The sequence below is a fragment of the Kwoniella mangroviensis genome (genome assembly GCF_000507465.2).
Source record: "Kwoniella mangroviensis CBS 8507 chromosome 1 map unlocalized Ctg01, whole genome shotgun sequence".
In the NCBI taxonomy this organism is placed as follows: Eukaryota; Fungi; Basidiomycota; class Tremellomycetes; order Tremellales; family Cryptococcaceae; genus Kwoniella; species Kwoniella mangrovensis.
Window position 1 is genome coordinate 5154428 of NW_027062533.1, and position 21517 is coordinate 5175944.

A 21517-nucleotide genomic window follows, 5' to 3' on the forward strand; every position below is an offset into this window, starting at 1 on the left:
ATATATTACTGTAGCCCCTTAAAAAATCAAGATTTGAACCTCTTCCACCCAGATATCTGATCTTTGGTCCGACCCTCGCTTGGGTCCGATAGTCGTCGTCCCGCTGGGTTTTGTTTTCGTGATAGACTCTATATGGTATGATACAGTCTATGCTATGGTGTGTTTGTATATGGATACGTTGTCTCGATTCTTCATTCCTTTTTCTGGTACGACAATGGTACAATAGTGCTATGAGCAAGGGCGCCCCAATGCGTGCTTGGAAGATACTAACCACCCACCGCAATACCCCTTTACCCCCTTTGCGGGAATCAACCTAACCATCGTAATCAAACGTTACAAAAGGGTGACGGGGTGATACAACTTGATTTGTATTGGTTTGTAATGGGGTGCATCGCTTTTACCGGTTCCAGTGATTTAGTCGCGATTGGTGTGGGAGCCGATCAGAGGAATAAAAGGGTAAGCTTATTTACAGTAGTTACCCACCGTGACTGACTTATCTTCAGCTGGATGAAAGCATCAGTGCTGAGCCCATCAAAGCGAAGAAAGGGATCGGGTGCCTGGGATGATCAGCTCCGGATTTCATGCCACGGGATCAGAATGGGCGAACGGTTGTATCACGCAGGAGGGGGAGGACTGATATATAGTAGGGAGAAGGGGCAGAGATACGGAGATACCAGGAATGAGCTCTGAGTACGACTACATACCATCTCTCGCTCATGGGGCTCATGTGTTGAGATGGGTGGCTCCGGGAAAGAAGATACATGACGCATGGTCACATTGGTTATTACCTGGAAGCAAGAGTGCCACTTCCCAATCCAAAGCTGACAAGTTGGAAAAACACCGAAATCCACCACGTGGACATCACATGCCATTCGCATGCTGGGATCATGACACGGTCCTTACTTAACCTCGAATTGTTAAGATTACTTCTTAATTTCCCATTTCTCGGCTTTCCATTCTCTGGTATTGATACTCGCCCCGCTATATACTCTTGCAATACAGCTATCTTTCATTTATCTGATACCTCGGCTCCATTGATATACCCCGCATGTCAACATCTTCAGCAGATCAAGCTACAGCTTCGGTGGTCCAAGCCCTCCAAACGCTGTATCATGATCCCGATAGCAGTTCAAAGAAGAGAGCGAATGAGTGGTTAGAAGAATTCCAGCATAGTGTAAGCTAAACCGTCCTTCCACCAGACACAAACAATAGGTATAATGAGTAGCTCATGGAATGATAATGATTCCAGGTCGAAGCTTGGCAGACGTGTCATACACTTCTGACTTCACCAGAAGCACCGTTGGAAGGCAGGTTATTCTCTGCTCAGACACTACGTGCAAAAGTGAGTTCCAACCCTCCCTTTTCCCAAGTCCGCTGGGCTATAGCCTACGCCCATTCTATCTCCTTGTCCTTTGTTTTCTGTGCTCTAAGTCCTTGTTCCTTAGCACAGAAATGAAGCTTCAGGCAAGCTAACTTTTGATCTTTTCCTCTATCAACATAGATATTATACGACCTATCCCAACTACCCCGAGAACAGCTTCCACCACTACGCGACTCCCTCTTGTCATCCTTATCACCTCTATCTTCACCAACAGCACCTTCAGGTTCCAAAGCGGTATTAACTCAACTTTGTCTAGCACTGGCGGATTTGGCATTACAGATGCCAGAATGGGAGAACGTCGTAGGAGGTATGATAGATCAGTTTGGTAAAGATCCTTCGACGGTGATAGTGTTGTTGGGATTCTTGAAATCATTACCGGAGGAAGCTGGAAATCCAAGAATACCTTTATCTGTAAGTTGACGTGATTCGTGTTCTGATCACGACAAGCTGATCGATGCCAAATAGAACGATGAAGTACAAGCTATGTTGAGTGCGTTAGTCAGCGGATCGGCGGAACAGGTGCTGGGAGTCTTGACGATGTATATCCAGGCTACTGGTGAGTCAAGTGTCTTCCTTTATAAGGTTAGCTTAATGATTGGTCGACCTTCAGGCGTTACAACACAAATCCAGATATCGGTATTCGAAACTCTGCGGAGCTGGTTACAGGCTGGAGAAGTCATGGCCTCTCAAGTAGCCCAGACACCTCTCTTCGACGCTTCCTTCGATGCACTTACATCCGATCAGCTGTTCGACGCAGCTGTGGATGTGCTGTGTGACCTGATACATGAAACTCAGGAGGTGGAAGATAATGTAGAAGTGGTACAGCAGATTGTTCCTCGAGTGATCGCTCTACGGCCTCAGTTGGAGAAACATAAAGAAGATGCGGATCGTATACGTGGATACTGTCGTATACTGTGTGAAGCTGGAGAATGCTACAAGGATCTTATCGTTCGACACCCTCAAGACCTATTACCACTTGTTCAATCTATTGCTGAATGCGCAGCCTATCCCGACCTCGACATCGTTCCTATCACTTTCTACTTCTGGTACACTCTCGCCATGACCCTCGGTCGACAACCATCCGATCCATCCATCCAACCTATACTGGACATATACGCGAATCTTCAAACCGTTATTATCGGTCATTTACATTTCCCGGGAGATGACGAGAATCAAACAGCTCAAGAACGAGACGAGTTCAGGACCTTTAGACATAGGATGGGAGACACGTTGAAGGATTGTTGCCATGTGCTTGGAGCGCCAACATGTTTGAAGCGATCTTACGATTTGATAGTCAACGCTATGGGCAAACCATCACCTTCCTGGCAAGAGATTGAAGCACCTCTATTCTCCATGAGGAGTATGGGGGCAGAGGTAGATCCGGACGACGATGAAGTTTTACCTCACATAATGGACATGTTACCTAAATTACCTGATCATCCCAAAATACGTTACGCCGCCATATTAGTCATCTCAAGATACACTCAGTGGATAGATCGACATCCTGAAAATCTGGCATTCCAACTACAGTATATCTCAGCAGGGTTCGATATGGCGGAAGAAGAGGTTTCAGCAGCTGCGGCACAAGCTATGAAATTCATGTGTCAAGATTGTAACCAACACCTCGTACCATTCTTACCCCAGCTACACACTTTCATCAACTCGGTTGGAGACAAGTTGGATCAAGCTGATATGGTCGAAGTCTGCGAGGCTATAGGTTATATCATTTCCTCGATGCCTGCTGAACCAGCTGCTTCGGCATTGAAGGAATTCTGTCAACCTTTGATTCAGAAGATCCAATCGGTCGCTGTAGCAGAGACAGAAGTTGATAAGCCAACTTTACAAAAAGTTGCAGATTGTTTAGAACAGTTGGATTCGTATTTATCAGTTGTCCGATCGATAGATCCGTTACCTCAAGAATGTCATCAGACAGCCGTAGAAGTTTATGGAGTATTGGATTCGCTCCTAAACAGATACAGCAAGTTGTATTATATTTCGGAAAGAGTATCGACAGTTTTTAGAAGAGGTTTAACATTTTTCCCCTCAACCGCACTTCAACCTATCATCCAACCCCTGTTAAGTAGGATGACGATCTCGTTTGAGCAGACTGGCTATTCGAGTTATCTTTGGATAACAGGTAAAGTCACGAGTAAATTCGGTGATGTAGCCAATCAACCGGAGAATCAAGCTTTGGGCGAACTGCTGTTGGGATCGCTCCAAAGTGTGACGAATGTGATGTCGAGGATGTTACAGGATAAAGTGGCTTTGGAAATACCAGATGGTGAGTGAAAAAACTGCATATCCAAAGGGGTTCTGTCGGTGTGGGGTGTGATTCCGAGTCTTAGCTAACATTTAGCTTCCTCTCATATCAGTGATGGATGACTATGTCCACCTCCTCATCGCTTATCTCACTTCCATCCCTGCCCTCGTCTTGTCCTCACCTTCACTCCAACCAGCCATCTCTCACGTCCTCGCTACTCTCACCTGTCATTCTCCAGAGATCATCCTCGTCTCACTCGATACCTTGGTCATCTTGTCCAACCACCTTCCCTCGAATCATAGATTGCAAGAGATATTCATGACTTACGGCAAAGCGATAGTGGGATTGTTGATCAACGGATTGATCGTTCAGGATTTCCCTGAAGACGCCTTGGATCAAATACGAATTATCCTCAATGCACTGACGTCGACTGGTACTACTCAGTCACAGGAAATCGAGAGTTGGTTCGCAGAGACGATCAATGGTTTACCGGGATATGTCGTTCCGGGCGGTGAGAAACAGGCATTTTTGAATGGTTTTCATTTGTGAGTCACCATTACTCCTCCTTCCACTGTATGACCAGCCAAAAACTGATCCTTTGTTTGCTGTCGTAGACATCTGATCGAACGATCTTCATCTGATAAACTGAAGAACGCGTTGAATAATCTGGTGAGAGCCGCCAGGAGGGCTAGAGACAGGGGTAGACAAGCTAGAAAATCACTCGGAGCTGTATAGACGAATATAGCAAAATATAATTTAGTCAGATGCATATCTCGCAAGGAAGATGATCTCATATCATATGGAGTGGAGGATGAACAGAAGGGACAGAGATATATCAGAACATGATCAATAGAGAACTTGTCGAAGATGTAGCATTTACAAGTGCCAAGGCTAATTGGGTGTGGTAGTGATTGGTGTTTAAATGCATAGCCTATTGAACATGATGATGATGTTACAACAGCATCACATTGCAATGCTCGTTCCGCTATAGGATTTGGTTGAACCGCCAAATTCAGTTCTTCTGCGAAAACCTATCCAACATGGCATTGTTTACGCTGTCCGGGGAACAGTATAGGTTATCGTTCGAATTTTATCTATTGAGTGTCTATACGTTTCTTCGGTCCTCACGAGAACAGCATAGAATTCCAGATTTAAGGCCATATAAAGTTTGAAAATAAGCGCTATGTTGTTCCCTGGTCAGGACTGATGTGTGGCATAGCCATACGACCTGGTGTCGTCAGCCATACATTCCAATCAAGTACGCAAAGGAATCAATCCGCAATGACATCCTTCTTGTCCTGTCATCTTCATTCCCTCCTTGCCCCTGGCCATCAACACAAGCGTCATTGGATGATAATATACAGTATACAATACAAATGCATCTTTCTTCGATTTCTTCTTCTCCCCTTTGGGTTTCATAATCGGAGTGACGATCCAATGCGGCTTCTGACTCGTGGACCATGTCAAGTATCTTAGCCATAATTGTATAGGTACCGTCAATGATGGTTAACCAATAGTCGACATTCTCGACTATAATTTATTTTACCTCACTCGGCGTCGGGCCATACATCGAGCAACCAGGTACCGTACTAGACTCTTCGGCTTGATCGACCCGACATGCCCCCCTCTGTTTTTCTGCTCAATTCTGCTACTTCGACAATGGTCAGGAAAGGGTTCACCAGTCATATGTCTTACCACCAGACACAGCGGTCAGAGTCCGTGCATGGTGCCTGCTGATCAAGTGGATGAGTTAATTTCCGGAAGTGGCAATTCCGCTCTAGGAAGATTAACGCCCGTTCCAGGGTATAGGTTGTGTAACCATAACCACGGGATAGACTTTGGGAAATGACCATCGGACATTCACTTACTTGTGACTTTGGTTGTACTCGTACGGTGTTCCCATTCCCCCATGAATGCTGGATCCATAGGAAGGGGAACAAGAAGGACATATGATCGGCTCACGAGCATATTTGACTGTACACAGATACCATACAGTGCAACATCTTCCATAAAGCACACCACTACCCACTGTATCACAACAATCAACAATCACCAACAACACACCACTGCATCGACATCACAATCGTCAAAGCAATATCATATCATCACAGCAACACCGCATACGCATATACAACTAACGAACGAATAAAAATCAAGGCATCCATATTTATCAGCAATTCGCAAGCAACATCACTTTCATACCTCTCGGCAACCCGGCATTGATTTGATCAAGAAGTCGCATCATTCCTTTTCAATCTTATCACCACCACTTTCTCAGTTCTGATCTCAGCCGATTCGACTAATTTTCTGGATATTTATTTCAATTGGATCGACAACGTAATCTTTGATTCCTTGGTCATCCATCCGAAACATCCTAAGACTAAGACATTGGGAGCAAAGGCAAAACGGAAAAATCGTTGGAAACAGAAGAGGAGAGTGGAAAGACACTGGGGAATTCACCTTTCACTTCTTCACGATACGATCAACCATCGTCAAATCTTACTTGTTCAACAAACCGTACTCACCGCTATAGACTGCTAGCATCAGTGTCCCATTGCCCTACACACTGATCGGGATTACCTTTCAGTCGGTACAACTCGAAACATGTCTTCCACCTCGCAGGTCACCTGAAGTGCCCCCTTCAACATGTCATCAACAATAGCATCCACCGTCATAAGCTCCATAGCGAGCGTCACCGCTTCCGCCTCGACAGCCAGTTCTTCACCTCACATAACGAGCTCTCATGATAGATCAGATGCGATATTCATTGTGGGGATTGTGATGACGACATTGGCGACGACGTTCGTGATGTTGAGGATACTCTCGAAAACATGGGTGGTGAAAAAAGTCATGTGGGATGATTACATCACAATACTAGCTTGGGTGAGTGCAAGACACGCCAATTTTCCTTTTGCCTATGCTCTTGTCATTGTCTACGATCACCCCTCGTATCCAAGAGCTCTCCCTTCCCTCGTTGTGTCTTACACCTAGACTGATATTGATCTTGTACATACCCAGCTCTTCTTCCTCGCTCTCTCAGTGGCCACCATAATTGGTTCGCGGAATGGCTTGGGTAAGGTTGGTGTGGGTGAGTACGATAGTCCCAGTCGCCAAATCGTGACGATCACTGACATAGTCATTATCATTGTCACTGCAGATCTAGAGCCCCGTTGGGTTGGCATACTGCGAAAATGCATCTACACATTCGTTGTATTCTACAATCCAGCAACGATGACCATCAAACTCGCCATTCTCCTCCTCTACCGTCGGATGTCCGAAGTCCAACCTTGGTTTAGATACGGAACGTACGCCACAATGTTAGTCGTCTCACTCGCAGGGATAGTCTGTACCTTCATCAGTATCTTCCAGTGTCGACCCATCAGCGCAGCTTGGAAAACCGATGATCAGACTGGTCAAAGTGACGACTCTGGCCAATGTGTGGATGTCATCGCGTTATTCCTTTCTACCGCACCGATCAACATCTTGACCGACCTAGCGATTCTTCTACTTCCTTTACCAATCCTCACCGGTCTTAGAATGGAGATGAGACAGAAGGTAGCCCTGATAGCTACGTTCTGCGTCGGTGGCTTCGTCACCGTCGTCGACGTAGTAAGAATAGCATACCTACAACAAGCTCTGAAATCCGAGAGGTTATTCGGTGATCATGGCCAACTCAACGCGAATACTCAATTCGGCGATTACACGTTTTACATTAGTCTGTCACTGAGTTGGTCATTCATCGAGATATCGGTGGGATTGATGTGTTCATGTACGTTGGTACTGAAACCGTTGATCTTGAGGGTGATGCCTGCTATTTTAAGAAAGAAAAGACCAACTGGAGGTATGGGTATAACTCAACAGGAAGATTACGCCTTGACCATTAGGTCTGCCTCTGCAAATGGTACCGAATCGCCCGAAAGGGAGAAAGGGAAATCACCAAAATCGCCTCAAGAGCAAAAATCGTTCGTGCAATTATCGCCATCACCGCAGGGTATACGAGAGGAGACCGACGCGGTCAGTGGGAGTGCAAATGGTAGTAGACAAGCACGTGCGGAAGAGGAGCAAACAGAGCAGGAGGAAGTATTTGATTTCTTGTCAATACTGAAAGAAGAACCACCTCAACACATCAACGGTAACAACAATATTAACAATTACAACAAAAATCAAAATAAGACTTCCATCAGTAACAATAATAATACGGTACCGGAGATCATACGTGTACCTTCCATATTGGTTAACGAAGGTCATGGTCAAGGACAGGGTAAGAAATCGAATAGATCAGTTTCGGATGGACATGATACCAATACCAAATCGACATATATGAACAGAATACGTGGGTATTCGACGAGTACGAAGAAATCCGCAATGGTAGAAAAGCATACTCAAGGACCAACCGCAAAGTTCTTCGATTTCGTCAATATGGGCGTCAATAGGCACTTGACTGAGTTGGGTGCTAGAGAGGCATTAGGTCCGATTCTATTTGGTATGTTTAATCTCGATCTTCTTGTATACCTCACATATAAGACAAGAGGAGATTCACTGACGTGATACTTATAATTCACAGTCAGTATTCTCTTCTTCCTATGGGGTTTCTCTTACGGTCTGATCGGAAACTTGAATGGCGAGATCGAGGGTTTACTCGGCTTCCAGCCTCATGAAAGTTTGGGATTGCAAAGTGCCTATTGGGCTGCATACTTAGTTGGACCTGTGTGTGTCGGATACTGGACACTCACGAAAAAAGGATTCAGATTCACCTTCATTACCGGATTGACGATCTACTCCATTGGAGCTATGGCATTTTGGCCCTCGGCGGTGTTAACAAGTTTCCCCGGGTTCGTCGTCAGTAATTTTCTGGTCGCTTTGGGATTATCGACATTGGAAACTGCTGCCAATCCGTTCATCGCCCTTGCCGGTCCTGGAGAACTATCTGAAATAAGATTACTTTTCTCTCAAGCTATTCAAGCTGTCGGGTCGTTATTTTCTTCATTGCTCTCTCAACGGGCTTTGTTCAACAATGTCGATCAGATGCGATTATTCAAAGTTCAATGGTGCTACTTGGCAGTATCGATCTTCGTTTTGTTCTTAGCCGCGATATTCTATTATGTCCCTCTCAGTGAAGCTACGGACGAAGATTTGGAAATCAAAGCGTCAACGAGATTCAATCATGCTGAAATCACCAAGGACTGCAAATCATTCGGCATATCCACCAGAGTGATACTACTGGTCACGGGTGTATTTGTGATATCGAATTATGTCAGTGCGCAAGAATGTATCAGTTTTACCTGGAACGGGTTCGTGGAAGATATCAAACCTACAGTAGATGCCCAATGGATGAGGACAATAGGTCAAGGGTTATTCTTCGCTTCGAGAACTATTGCGTCCTTTGGATGCTATATCGGTATTCCACCTCGATACATTCTGGCATTCTGCATCACTGGTGCCTTCCTCACCGCGTTGTTACCCATGGTCCTTCCCACGGGCAATGGAGCCTTGGGAACATTGATTCTTCACATGTTTTTCGAAGGTCCGATCTTTCCATTGGTATTCGCCATGACGATAAGGGGACAAGGCAAACATACGAAATCCACTTCGACGGCTTTGATCGCTTCGATCAGCGGAGCCTGTATCTTCCCTGTTGTCTCGTACAAAGTCGAAGCTATCCATCCTGCCAATCGATTAATCGCTTTGATAGTGGTTTGCTCACTGTACGGGTCGTGCTTCTTCTTCCCTGTGATTCTAACGGTGGATAGGAATTTGAGAAGATGGGTAGATCCCAGGTGGTCAATCAAGAAGAAAGGTGATCAGGTTGCTAGACATAAAGATATTTATGGCAATATGATGAATCGACCAAATTATACGAAACAGATGAGAGATGATTTAGGTATAACGTCGAATAACAGTTTTACGAACAACAGTCAGAACGGGGGGAGGATAGGTTTAGGATTGAATTTGAATGGAGCGCATTTGAATCAGGTTACTAGTTTTGGTAGTATCAGAGGATTGAGGGGATTCGAAGGTTGACATGTAACACGATATGTTGACTACGATACAGTCACTTGGGAAAAGGGAAGAAAGACGGAAGGATAGATATACGGTGAAAATAATAGCTCGATCCAGCTTAGGAGGGTATATTTATATGTATATATAATAATATGGTACAGTATAGTACATGACAGTCTGTATCAGGCATCGCTCATATGTTGTAAATGTGCATGTACATGAAATATAGCATTGATCGATGGCCCAGTAGCGAAGCAACAGCTCTATCAGCTTCGATCGTGTTAGGTTACTGAACTGGCTAGTCACCACTCGGCTAGTTCACCTGTTCACACCGAAACATCATCATTTACCATCTTCGACGACATGAGCATCTCCACCTTCAACCCTCAAACATGCTTACCAGTATTATCATGACCCAACAGATACCTGGATCGACCGAGATGATGCGCAAGTGTACCCGTATAAACCCCTAAAATCGACTCATTAAACCACATAATCACACAGCATGGCCTCCTCGACTACCAATTCACGTCGGAGCGCTTCACCACCTCGTACCAGGATATATCACGCCTGTCAGAGCTGTGCGACATCAAAGGTGAAGTGCGATGGACTGAGAGCAGAAGGATGCGCAAGATGTAGGAGGAGGAAGACGACCTGTTCGCTGGCAGGTCTACCTGGGATAGAAGAGATTGGAACAAGGAGGAGATCAGCGGAAGATATCCAGCATAGAGGGAGGAGAGACGAATCTCATCTTCGTCAACCTCTACCTGATGCTTTCCTAGACCTCCCTACCACGCAATACCTCGCCTCCGCTTCCCCTGCTCCTACTCGCGAAATAGACGAGATGAGACAGCGAATCCACACGCTCGAATCAGCTTATACTGGACTATTAACTTCTTTACCGACCACCACACCCCGATCAAATTCTTCCAGCGAGATCACCTACAATCTACCTGTGCCGCTTATCACCCCACCAGTCACCAATGTGAACCTTAATCCTCAACTATTTTCGGCTAATCCTACTCCACCCCTTGCCTCAGCACTGTCCGAGGGTATCTTCATCCCATATAGAATGTTAGATATAGCTGGATTTCAGAAATCGTATACTATGGATCCTTCCACCTTGATCTTTGACGAAAGAACAAGGTGTGCTGTAGATCCAGAAGGTTATCCAAATATGATCACCAGAGGTCATGTCACTCGTTCTCATGTGGAGAGCAATTTCCAACTGTAAGTGGAAGGGAATATCTTTCATTATATCTTAGCTGACTTGCCAATAGCTTCAAGCACCGTTTCTCCCTCATCGTTCCTATGATCCCATTCCTGCTCTCCACTCGATCCATCCCGTCTCATCCATTCATTGTCCTTGCCGCTCTCGCCTACCTACAGGATCCCTTGCCAGCCGCAGCAGTAGGTATGATCGAAGAATCAATCTTATATGCCATATCGGGTGCGGCATGTGTTGAAGCTATACTTGCGTTGTACATTCTCACTTTCGCACCGTACACACCAAGTAGTGAGGATCAAGTCCCACCGACATGCCTTCGGCTCATCGGCTTTGCATATTCCTTAGGTGTAGATCTGGGTTTGAGAGTAAAGCTGAAGTCGCTATGGGTGAAGATGGACATCCGGAAGATCTAGTGGAATCGTGGTCTTCAGACAAACTGGAAGAACTGACTTTGGTGAGTTCATCCCAGAATCCTGAATCATAACCCTTAATCTGATCGTCCATATCAGTGGGAAGCGGTGAAGAACAGGTACTGTATGTGAGTAGACCTATATCAATCGGTGTCACGCCTGCGATTTGCTGAGAGCAACGACTGACTCGTATATACCTACATAGTCTTCAGATGGAAAGTTCGCGGTGTAAGGCTTTACCCACCCTGTATTCACATCGATTCCCCAAACACCCATCGGATCACATCAACCAGTGTATCTCCCATCTTAAAATAGAAGCAAACATAATAGAAGGATGTCGAGAATTAGTTAAGACAATTGGGAGGATAGAGGTTGTAGTCAGATATAGCTGGCCGGAGATTGCTGTTCTCATGGCGTTGTGGATCGAAACAAAGAGTCATTTGGACAGTACAGAGGGCTCTTTGGACGACGATCAATGTGAGTCTTGTCATCATCCTTATCAAACTCAAATATACATACGGGTGCGAACAAAATATGTACGTTCGATTGACTAACGTGTTCTACGTTCATATACAGGGCTCTTACGTTGTACGGTCGCCTGTCTGACCTATTCACTAGGCTTTCGACTCGGCTTCGCCTTTTTCAAACCACCCAGTCCCATTTCTGTCACACAAGTGGAACAAGCCGAAGCATTGACTGCGCTTTCATTAATCCCTCCTTCAAAACACCTAGTCGAGGAAGTTGTCCCTTTCTTAACGTCGAAAAATAACATCAGCAATAATCAGGATGGAAAGATTTCCCATCTGCCTGCATTCTTGTTAACGACGATAACGATTTGTCTCGCAACTTCAAGGAGAGTAACGATCTTGACTAAATTCAGTGTTCCTGAACCTTTGTTCGAGGAAGATCTATTGTTGAAACTGAGAATTTCGTAGCGAGACAACCTGGTTTACCTGGAAAGGTACTTAGGGAGATGTGGACTAGTCTAAGTATGAGTTTACCCTATAAACAATCTCAGAGCACAACAACAAGCGGTTCAGCACTTGAAGCCGATCTTAGCAATCATAATCATAACAATGGCGAAGACATTGGTGAGAGTGCTAGTGGGAATATGAATCAGAATGACTCTCCCCCCGTTTGGAGTGATGTAGAAGGTTTTAATTGGGATATATTCAATTTCGATTTCTTGTTTGCTGATAATAGCTTGATACCAAATCCTATGGGTTCTGAAGGTGACAATATGTTGTAAAATATGTACGTGTAACAAGTCATATTGTGTATCTACGATTATTATAGACAATCATCATGTCATTCTCCTGCAATGTGATGTTGCATCTCGTCCAAGCAGATGCCGCTGATCCTGTTCCGCAAGAGCAGATGTTATGAGTCAATCGTAACGGTGATACAGCTCGTCGCGATTGCTTTTGACATCCCCGGCTACATGCGATCAGGGTGCGAGTCCCGAAGTACCGCAGAGGAGCTCCTACAAAGAGTAGATTGTTTAAGGCTAAATTGTACGTAAATCACCATTCAGGATCCGGGCCGGATGAGAGGGGAAGAGTGGAATTTCGAAAACATGCACTACAGCTGGACTGCACTGCAAGCATGATTAATATACCATCGTGCTTATAGGATGTACTCGTAGACCCGAGATCAGAAATTGACTCTGGTCTGGTGATCACATCTATCAAACTTTGAATGCTCGATGACCAAAAATTGTTAATCGACATTCAGTCATAGCTGGTCATTGTCGAGTCGGAGTGGGATATCAAGTTTCAGCAGCAACACATCACATCTGGTGTATGATGGTCATCTGTCAGAAGCATATCAGATACGATCCGGACAAATTATAGAGATATAGAGGGAGAGAAAGAAGCGAACAAATTGGAAGATCATGGACATAATGACCATGAACTCGAATACCCATCGGAACTCTCCTGAACAGCTTAACAAACTTGCTCTATCCACCACCGCTGCCGAAGGGTTAGATCTCGTCCGGGCACCTTCTGCTCCGCCTCCACTAGCACCTCATGCACGTGACGATATTGACGAATCCACGTCGATACATGAGAAGAGCCTAGAAAGGGGAGTAGAAGGTGATCGTTTAGAAGAGGATGTTGCCGAAGCGATAGAGGAATTTGAATATCCAGAGGGAGGATATGGGTGGATCGTCGTAGGATGCTGTATGACTTTTGCAGCTTTGACTATGGGGTTAGTTCAATCGCTATTGAGCACACAGGGTCGAAGAATCAAACTGATATCATACGTTGTCACGGTGGATAGGTGGGGTGTAGCGTGGGGTGTCTTCCAAGCTCATTACGCCGAGTATACCTTCCCGGAACAAGCTTCGAAGCTAAGTATAATAGGTGGACTATTCGCTCTGGTATATAATCACTATTTCTCACGCTATAGTAGACATGACATCAACTGAAAGATGTAATTGATAGTTCCAAAACACAACTTCCTTTGTAGCTGGAAAGATCGGTGATAAATCGTGAGTATAAACAAGCTCTTGTTGTGTCAGTCATGGCATAAGGCTTTGCGCTTCGATTATAAGATTATAAGGAAATGACCGTGCTCTCCTATGTTCCAGTGGTTTCAAAATAGTACTATTCGTGTCGGTATTCGTCTATTGGCTGGCTCTTTTCTTAGCCTCTTGGAGTACGAAATTATGGCAGATTACCCTTACCCAGGTGAGGACACCCACACCAGACACAGAGTTCGGACGCTTATGCGTTTTGTGTGATCTACCAGGGTGTTTTGACTGGTATCGCAGTTGGTATATGTCAACCCATGTTCTTCAGTCTACCATCACAGTGGTTTCATAGGAAAAGAGGTCTAGCTTCGGGCTTAGCTATCGCAGGTGCTGGTTTCGGTGAGTGCAGTGTCTCTTCCATCTCAATCCCGCCTGTACGGAGCGTGGCTTATTATGCCTCAACGTGTAAACCAGGAGGAGCAATTGGCACTTTGATCATCAGGGCTCTATTGAAGGCAATAGGACCTCACAAGACATTACTGTAAGCCATTGATTTCATAACCTTTTGGAGAGCAGCCGACTGATTTTTTGGTTCTAACGCTCAGCATATACTCGTTCATCAACCTGACACTCATGACCGTCGCCACTTTGCTTGTTCGTACTCAACCTAAATCGCCCGAAGCCAGAGCGAAAGGTCAAGGACCATGGTTTGACAAGAGGGTCTGGAGATTGGTACCGTTCCATTTCTTGGCTTTGTGTTTGTTGTTAAATACTTTCGGGTACAGGTGAGTACACTATGATTACTTTTATGCTCTACAAGGCGAGCTGTCATTGAGTTTTCCCATTCTGCGTCCACGGCTTGATTTTCGCAGCACCGTCCTGTTCTTCTTGACTCAATACATCAAGCAAGTGAGAGGCGTCCCAAGTAATGATATTCTTGGTGCTCTGTAGGTCATTCTCTAGTAAGATACATTATACTTTACGCTGTGTTCCAGCTGATCTTGTGTACCTGTAGACCATTGAGTTTACTTAACTTCTGTGCCGGTGTCGGTCGTATATCCATTGGATACGCCGCAGACAAGATAGGAGCGATGAACACTTTTGTCTTCGTCTGTATGGCCTCAGCAGCTGCCATCCTGGCCTTGTGGCTACCCTCTACGACTTATAATGTCATCGTCGCGTTTGGTGTCATATATGGATTGGTGAGTCATCTGCCTAGTCAAATAACGATATCAAATGAAGACTCAGTTTTGATGTTTTGACGTTTCCCCACGTTGAGATCGCTCCGACATATAACACTCTCATTCCCATGGCAGCCGCCGAGGTCTTTGGTCCCGATAACCTAGCCTCTAATATTGGTGTAGTATTGCTGTTCACCGCTCCCGCAGGACTGGGTGGCGGTTTAGTCGGAGGTCAGATACTGGAAAAGACGGGCGAATGGAAATGGTTGATAGTGTACGGAGCATTGTTGCATGCTGCGGCTGGAGTCTGTATATCGATCAGTGAGTATTTCAGTCTCGGATGGATCAAACAAAGGGGGGTGGGTCGAGCAGAGCTGATAAGATTATGTGCATTGTCATTTCAGCTCGGCTGATGATAGATAAACGGATATGGGTTAAAGTGTAAAAATACGAAAAAAAATGTCATATAATAATGAACGCACATGCATACGATCATTACCCAGGTTCAGATATCAAAGTAACTATAGCTTTACGTATGTATCTTTACAGTCGGGCCATTTGTGACATCAATACATCCTCACTGATTCCATCGATGAGTCGAGATTCGAGCTCTGTCTACCACCTTACAGGTGCACCAGCTGTGGCCAAATCCTTTTTGAAAGCATTGACGATGACCGTCGTATCTAGACCAACAATAATCCGTTCATATCCCTTCTCAATTGCACCTTTGGCTTCATCACCAGGTGACCAAGCTATGACGGGTATACCGGCTTTTTTGGAAGTTTGGAATATCTTTTCCACACCATCTATGACCCTTTGATCGGATTGAGGCAGAGCCCCGAGAGAGAGTGCGAGATCGTATTGTCCTATGAAGATGGCGTCTAAGGTCATTTAAAACATGTTAGCCTTCATCAATCTTCAATTCTAGAACTTTCCCCCCAGAAAATGATTAAGTACCTTAACCAGTAAGAGATTAGGTGAAATTCGAATAGAAAGCACACCCACCTAGTCCTTTGACTTGCACGATCTCCTCGATATTCTCCAGTCCCGCTTTGGTCTCTATGATAGCGATCACCAACGTAGCGTCATTGGCATTTTTGACGTACTCCTCTTGAGTTAAAGTTCTTCCTGCAGGTTCACCTTGACCTGTCAAGTGAAAGGCTTGAGTGTGGAAACTGCCACCAGAAGTTCGTCCGCCGAAGGGAGGGAACTTGGCTCGGTGAACGACATCCTCTGCTTGTTCCTGTGGGGGTATATAGCCAAAATCCATCATCAGCTACTTCAATCCCGCAAATCCTCAAAAACAATGCGGAACTGTGGTAAGATTGTCTCGTTGAAAGTCCAAGGTGGACCGCAGCCATGGGCAGATGTGACACTCACCCTTGACTCTAGGAGAGGAATCATGATCCCATGTGCACCAGCATCTAGTGCAACCCTGATCCCCCATTTCTCACTTCCCATACCTGGATATCTAGCGATCTACGTGCTTGGTAAGCCAGCAGAATGAGAGATTTTGGGAAAATCTACTCCGACCCAGACTCACGGGCGAGACACCTAACGCAGCTATAGCATGGTAGGCATCGTATAGAGATTTCTCATCGTAATTACCATGTTCAGCATCCAATACGAGAAACTATATTAGATAAGGGCTCACATTGTTATCAATAAGATGCTGCATGAATACCATACTTAGGGTTGTGCAAGACCGAGACTCACGTCTAGTCCATATCTCTTTAACCCAGCTAAAGTCCTTACCAGCCCCGCTCCAGGTGCTTTGGTAATGGCCCCGTAGGCAGGACGACCTTCATGCCATGCTTCTCTGATATGATTGACTCTTTGCGCGATGGTGGGTTGTTCCTGCTGGTTTGGCATATTTGCACATAGGCTTCCTACTTGAAAACCTGCGAAGAGGCGGATATCTCACAATCAACTGCCGTCCTGTATAAATACATACCCGCTGAGTTATCTCTTCCACGCTAAATTTCTCATCAGTAGGGCCCATACCGAGCACACCATCGCACTCTGCACTAAATCTTGGTAAACATTATGTTATCGATCATATGATACCATCTTATCTCTCGCCCGAACATTAGGTCTTGTGAAGATCGGTCACGTCATATATCGCATTCCCATCATCATCCCTCGGACACATCCGAACCTGAAAGATCACAGCATATCTCCTTCATCGCTCTATCCTCGTATGCAGGAAGACTCTATCAGTAACACTAGTCAAAGCACCTGATGATAGAATTATGCACAACATTCTCAACTTAACAGTCCAGTCATGCAAACAGAAGTGGGATTGCTGGGACCATCTACTTCGTTCGCAACTACTGTGCACAGGGGATTAATTTTATAGAATACATACAACTCGTCACCACACAGGCGCTGCGCTCCTGTCCCTGCCTGTTCTAGGACCATCGACATTCACTGCCAGATCCGTTCTCTCATATGTTCTGGCAAGCCATCTGGTCCAAAGTCGCCCGTCTTCAGCTTTGCCCCAATCACGCTATAACAGCCTTTAAACTGATGTGTCGCAATCTTCATCACGTCCTTCCAGGTAATTGCCAAAGGGGAGTATCTATTTTATCCGAAACGTCCTTTTGAGCGAATAAACTCCTCTGTGGATCTTCCCGCACTCGATCGTCTTTGATCATTCTATGTGGATAAAATCCAGAATATGAGATATTTGGAATGATATTTCCGTTCAGGTCGTCGAGGGAAAAAGAAGGTAGATTTCCAGTAGAATGAGATGTACATGGAACGGGGTTGATGATGAATTGTTTGAATGAATGATGTTTCGGTAGGGAATGTCGGTTCGATTGATTGATCGATTAAGTATGATAGGTTGAAGAATAAAACCGTTAGCGATGGCTCGCGTATGGGAGCACATATAAGCGAATAATGGAGAGCATAGAGGGTATGATCTCATCTGGAAGATGGGGTAAAGTCGTTGCATGGGGAAAAAGAAGGAAGCGAGAAGGAATCGAAACTGTATTTAGACAGTAACTCACCTAGCATCTATTCTAGCATCTTCACCTTCTACCCCAATCATTGCCTGTGGTTCCTTGGCTTCTATCACATAATGATTGTCGCAATGAGGACAATATTCGTCGGATTCCTCATAGGTCGTCATGTCTTTCCGAAAAGCTTTTTTGCACTGTAAGATAGGAGAACATGTCAGTCTGATAGAATCTCCACCCATAGGACATATCTGATGTCTGACAGAAGCCAGCGGGGCATCCAGAACAGCCATAGTCAGGCGGGAGCATCATATGGTTCGGATAGGATGGATGTGATTACACATTGTATGAAAGAAACATGAACACTAAGCGGATCACTCACTTTCTTACACATGAAAGCCATCTCCATGGTCTTCCTCAAGGGATGATCCTGTGATTCTTCGTGACACTGGGGGCACTACAAACAACAGTGGGTATGAGCTTCTTGGTCTCACAATGATGAATGAGTTGTAGAACGAAAATTGCACCAAAGCGTAGGGTACGGTCACTCACATCGAAGAACTTCTTGCAACATGGTGCTCTGATAGCCACTTGCGCGTTCAGTATGTGTTTACTGATGGGATAGAAGCGTATGGTCAGCGGAAGAAGCTTGAAAGGGCCCGATCGCCTGAGGGGGAGTGGTGGAGGGGGTGAGAATCGACCAATGGTGCTCACCACATGATCAATGAGAATGAGAATCGCTTCTGACTGGTATGATGTGATTGAGACCAGCTGTTCTTAATCTCGCCTTGAGTTTTCAGGATGTTCCCAAGTGCTTGGAAATGAACCAGCAGATCTTTCAACATTTCATCTTGCACTTCCTCTTGGACGCGTCCTGCGAATGCACACGGAGATGACAAGGATCTCCGATCTTGTAATGACCGATTAGGAGCGGCCCTGAAAATCGTAATGGAGATCACAGGTGCGATTAGCGCAATCAAATGGCTGGGCACAATTATCACCCTCATCCCTCTTGTTGCCTCGATCCTTCCCGTCCAAACATCGTTATCATTATCACTATCATCATCATCATCGAATTATCAGTCACATCACCTCGCGCAACGGTGAATATGGAACAGATCGAATCGGTGCCAGTAGCAGTGCCGGTACCAGTGGAACATCAGGTGGAACAGGTAGACTTGGTCAGAGCGCTCGAGTCCATAGACAATAATCATCCATTGTCCATACCCGTACCCTTGGCTATAGACGCTATACATCACCCACTGCCCTCCGACGACGCACAACGGCAAGACAACGACATCGACGATGACGGACAAGAACTGCACGAATGGACGAGGGAACAATTGCACGCAGAGATAGTCAAACTACGTCGATTGGCCAAGACACACAGCAATAATACACCGATACCTACGCCAGCGCCAGCACCAGACAATATCGACAGACAGCAAGATGAGGTTGAAAAGGCACTCGAAGCCGTACAGAGGATAAGGGAACATGTATCGGTATTACCCAATGAACTAGATCCCTCTTTGGGCGGTGATCATCAGAATCATGATCATTTAGCTTCAACATCGTTACATGCTTCTTCATCCACGAACGCGGACCAACGTCAACCTGCAGGGAGTTCAGCCAATCGTAAAAGGATAAAGAGGAAGAGAGACACCAACGATAACAACCCCAACGACAAAGATGACAATAAGGACCAGAAGATGATCAAAAGGGATGAAGGGACAGGTAAAAGGTTAGAGAAAGATAGAAAGACCGAATTGTCCAAATGCGTCAGGATCAAAATACGTAGTTGGTTGGGTATAGGTATGGAAGAGCCTTTGCCCCATCCTCACTTACCGTCATTGCTTGAAGATGGACAAGAACCCGGTCATGGCGGAATTCTCATACCTAAGTGGAATCAACAGCTCAACGATGATTCCAATGTCGAATGGATCAACAAGATTTCAAACCAAGTCTACGAGGAATGTCTCAATGGCTTATACCCCAAGATACCTCAGAGCGATATCAGCCCTGAGACCATCGATCAAACTACCAAGACTGCATTTGTGAACATGTGCAAGAGGTATGCACAGGAGAATGACCCGAAGGGTGAAGAGAGGAGGGAAAAATATACAAAGAAGAGAAGAAGGTGGGCGAGGAAGGATCTGGTGAGTTGTCGTCACTGCTTTACCTGCAGAAGGCTAACTCATGCGTCGCAACCCGACTAACCTGCTCGTGCCATGTACCTGTAGAAACAGAAAAGACGTACCAAAACAGCATCCGACCCTTCATTCCAAGACCTCAACTTGCCCCTCTCCGCGTTACATATCGATTACATGTCAAGTGAATATTCGTCTTCGGGTGAAGACACCGAGGGAGAATTGGAGGACATACTCAGTAAGAGGAAAGAATTGTGGGAAGGCATGAGGAAAAGACAGATGGAAGAGGATCAGCCGGTGCCCGATGGAAATGGGAAGAACGGATGGGTGGTGGGTTTGAGTGAGAAGATCCTGGAGGTAAGGACACCCCGATGGAGGAGCGAAACCGTGAGTTTATCACGATCATGATATCGATCCCTACTATAGACTTTGGCCCGGTATCATAGCTCAAACCATGCAGCAAGACAATGTCAAATGACTGATTTTGCTCCATAAATACATATAGCTTAACGACATTTACAAGAGACTCGATGCCCACGCCACTCAAATGTCTGATACACGATCAACATCGAAGAATGTATCCCATAAAACCCAAACTCAGTCTACGACGCTCAACGCGTCCTCCCCTTCTTCCTCGGTCAATATCCGAGCAGGACATGTGGCACCTTCTCATCGCAGGTTCACGATGACATCCGGCATCATGCGCAAAGGTGGTCTACCCAGAGATCTGGGTGAAGGGTGGATGTGGGCCAGTGGAATGGGAGGAGTATGGCCGGAAGAAGCTGCTAGGTGGATCGGAGGAACAGGGTTTGATCCAAATCATACAGCTGTCGCAGGTGCGAATAACGATCAGAGTGCTGCAACTGGCTTTAGTGATGAGCCAGGGCACAATGTCGGGATTGAAGTGGATGCAGTGCAGCAACATGAGGAAGATCATGAGCAGGAACAGGCCAGATTGGGTTTAGTCAATGCGCTGGAAGGTTTGTAGCTCAGGTTGTACAAGTCATCATGTTGTATGTATTGGGAAACACAAACCATTCTATATATACAGCGCATCAATCCGGGATCAGGGCTGACGTGATAAGTAGGTGAAGGATGCTTTGCTGCATCAATGTTCTCCCGTGGTGGATTGAAGGGAGATGAGACAGCATCGTGCACCAGTAGATGACCTCCTCCTTATCAGCGACACACTTGCACGACTAATCAACAAGTATGCATTCTATTGCCCATATCCTCCCCCGTCAGTTGAGATCCACTGCCTTATCTTTCCATAAGAAAAACTCGGCCGTCTTGTCGATTAGGAATATGATTTATGACCATCGGACCGAATTCTTGTTCCTGATTCTTATCATATTTGACACTAAAAAGTGTCAGAATACATTACAAGATTGGAGGCATCTCTCAAGATATTTCCCTCTGCTTTTTCGCTATCTGTTTGCAGATTGTCTTCCTTGTATGGTGAGGGTGAGAG

At 45.5% G+C, this 21517-nt stretch overlaps 8 protein-coding genes across 8 annotated transcripts; 6 read left to right on the forward strand and 2 right to left on the reverse strand.

Annotated features, from left to right (window-relative positions):
- Positions 1-1048: 1048 nt before the first annotated feature.
- Positions 1049-4376, forward strand: I203_101937 (uncharacterized protein; the record flags this gene model as incomplete). The annotated part of the gene is made up of 7 exons (XM_019146444.1): positions 1049-1174; positions 1250-1342; positions 1502-1792; positions 1847-1937; positions 1992-3662; positions 3754-4186; positions 4256-4376. The coding sequence occupies 7 exons, from the start codon at positions 1049-1051 to the stop codon at positions 4374-4376; spliced, it is 2826 nt and encodes a 941-aa protein (XP_019003977.1).
- Positions 4377-6287: 1911 nt separating this feature from the next.
- I203_101938 (uncharacterized protein) lies at positions 6288-9662 on the forward strand (the record flags this gene model as incomplete). Its single annotated transcript, XM_019146445.1, has 4 exons — positions 6288-6524; positions 6660-6729; positions 6799-8124; positions 8206-9662. The coding sequence occupies 4 exons, from the start codon at positions 6288-6290 to the stop codon at positions 9660-9662; spliced, it is 3090 nt and encodes a 1029-aa protein (XP_019003978.1).
- Positions 9663-10146: 484 nt separating this feature from the next.
- I203_101939 (uncharacterized protein) lies at positions 10147-12214 on the forward strand (the record flags this gene model as incomplete). The annotated part of the gene is made up of 6 exons (XM_019146446.1): positions 10147-10871; positions 10922-11143; positions 11215-11323; positions 11379-11407; positions 11485-11756; positions 11856-12214. 6 exons carry the CDS (start codon positions 10147-10149, stop codon positions 12212-12214), a joined length of 1716 nt encoding a protein of 571 aa, XP_019003979.1.
- Positions 12215-12270: 56 nt separating this feature from the next.
- I203_101940 (uncharacterized protein) lies at positions 12271-12528 on the forward strand (the record flags this gene model as incomplete). The annotated part of the gene is made up of 1 exon (XM_065516987.1): positions 12271-12528. One exon carries the CDS (start codon positions 12271-12273, stop codon positions 12526-12528), a length of 258 nt encoding a protein of 85 aa, XP_065373805.1.
- Positions 12529-13182: 654 nt separating this feature from the next.
- I203_101941 (uncharacterized protein) lies at positions 13183-15381 on the forward strand (the record flags this gene model as incomplete). Its single annotated transcript, XM_065516988.1, has 11 exons — positions 13183-13490; positions 13563-13662; positions 13727-13773; positions 13873-13972; positions 14034-14154; positions 14230-14296; positions 14361-14540; positions 14628-14702; positions 14771-14957; positions 15035-15257; positions 15341-15381. 11 exons carry the CDS (start codon positions 13183-13185, stop codon positions 15379-15381), a joined length of 1449 nt encoding a protein of 482 aa, XP_065373806.1.
- A 170-nt stretch (positions 15382-15551) lies between these two features.
- I203_101942 (uncharacterized protein) lies at positions 15552-16808 on the reverse strand (the record flags this gene model as incomplete). Its single annotated transcript, XM_019146448.1, has 5 exons — positions 15552-15817; positions 15942-16179; positions 16317-16415; positions 16480-16569; positions 16653-16808. The coding sequence occupies 5 exons, from the start codon at positions 16806-16808 to the stop codon at positions 15552-15554; spliced, it is 849 nt and encodes a 282-aa protein (XP_019003981.1).
- Positions 16809-17482: 674 nt separating this feature from the next.
- On the reverse strand, positions 17483-18744 carry I203_101943 (uncharacterized protein; the record flags this gene model as incomplete). Its single annotated transcript, XM_019146449.1, has 5 exons — positions 17483-17594; positions 17951-18096; positions 18282-18356; positions 18452-18512; positions 18614-18744. 5 exons carry the CDS (start codon positions 18742-18744, stop codon positions 17483-17485), a joined length of 525 nt encoding a protein of 174 aa, XP_019003982.1.
- Positions 18745-19008: 264 nt separating this feature from the next.
- On the forward strand, positions 19009-21034 carry I203_101944 (uncharacterized protein; the record flags this gene model as incomplete). The annotated part of the gene is made up of 3 exons (XM_019146450.1): positions 19009-20055; positions 20140-20433; positions 20552-21034. The coding sequence occupies 3 exons, from the start codon at positions 19009-19011 to the stop codon at positions 21032-21034; spliced, it is 1824 nt and encodes a 607-aa protein (XP_019003983.1).
- Positions 21035-21517: the final 483 nt, after the last annotated feature.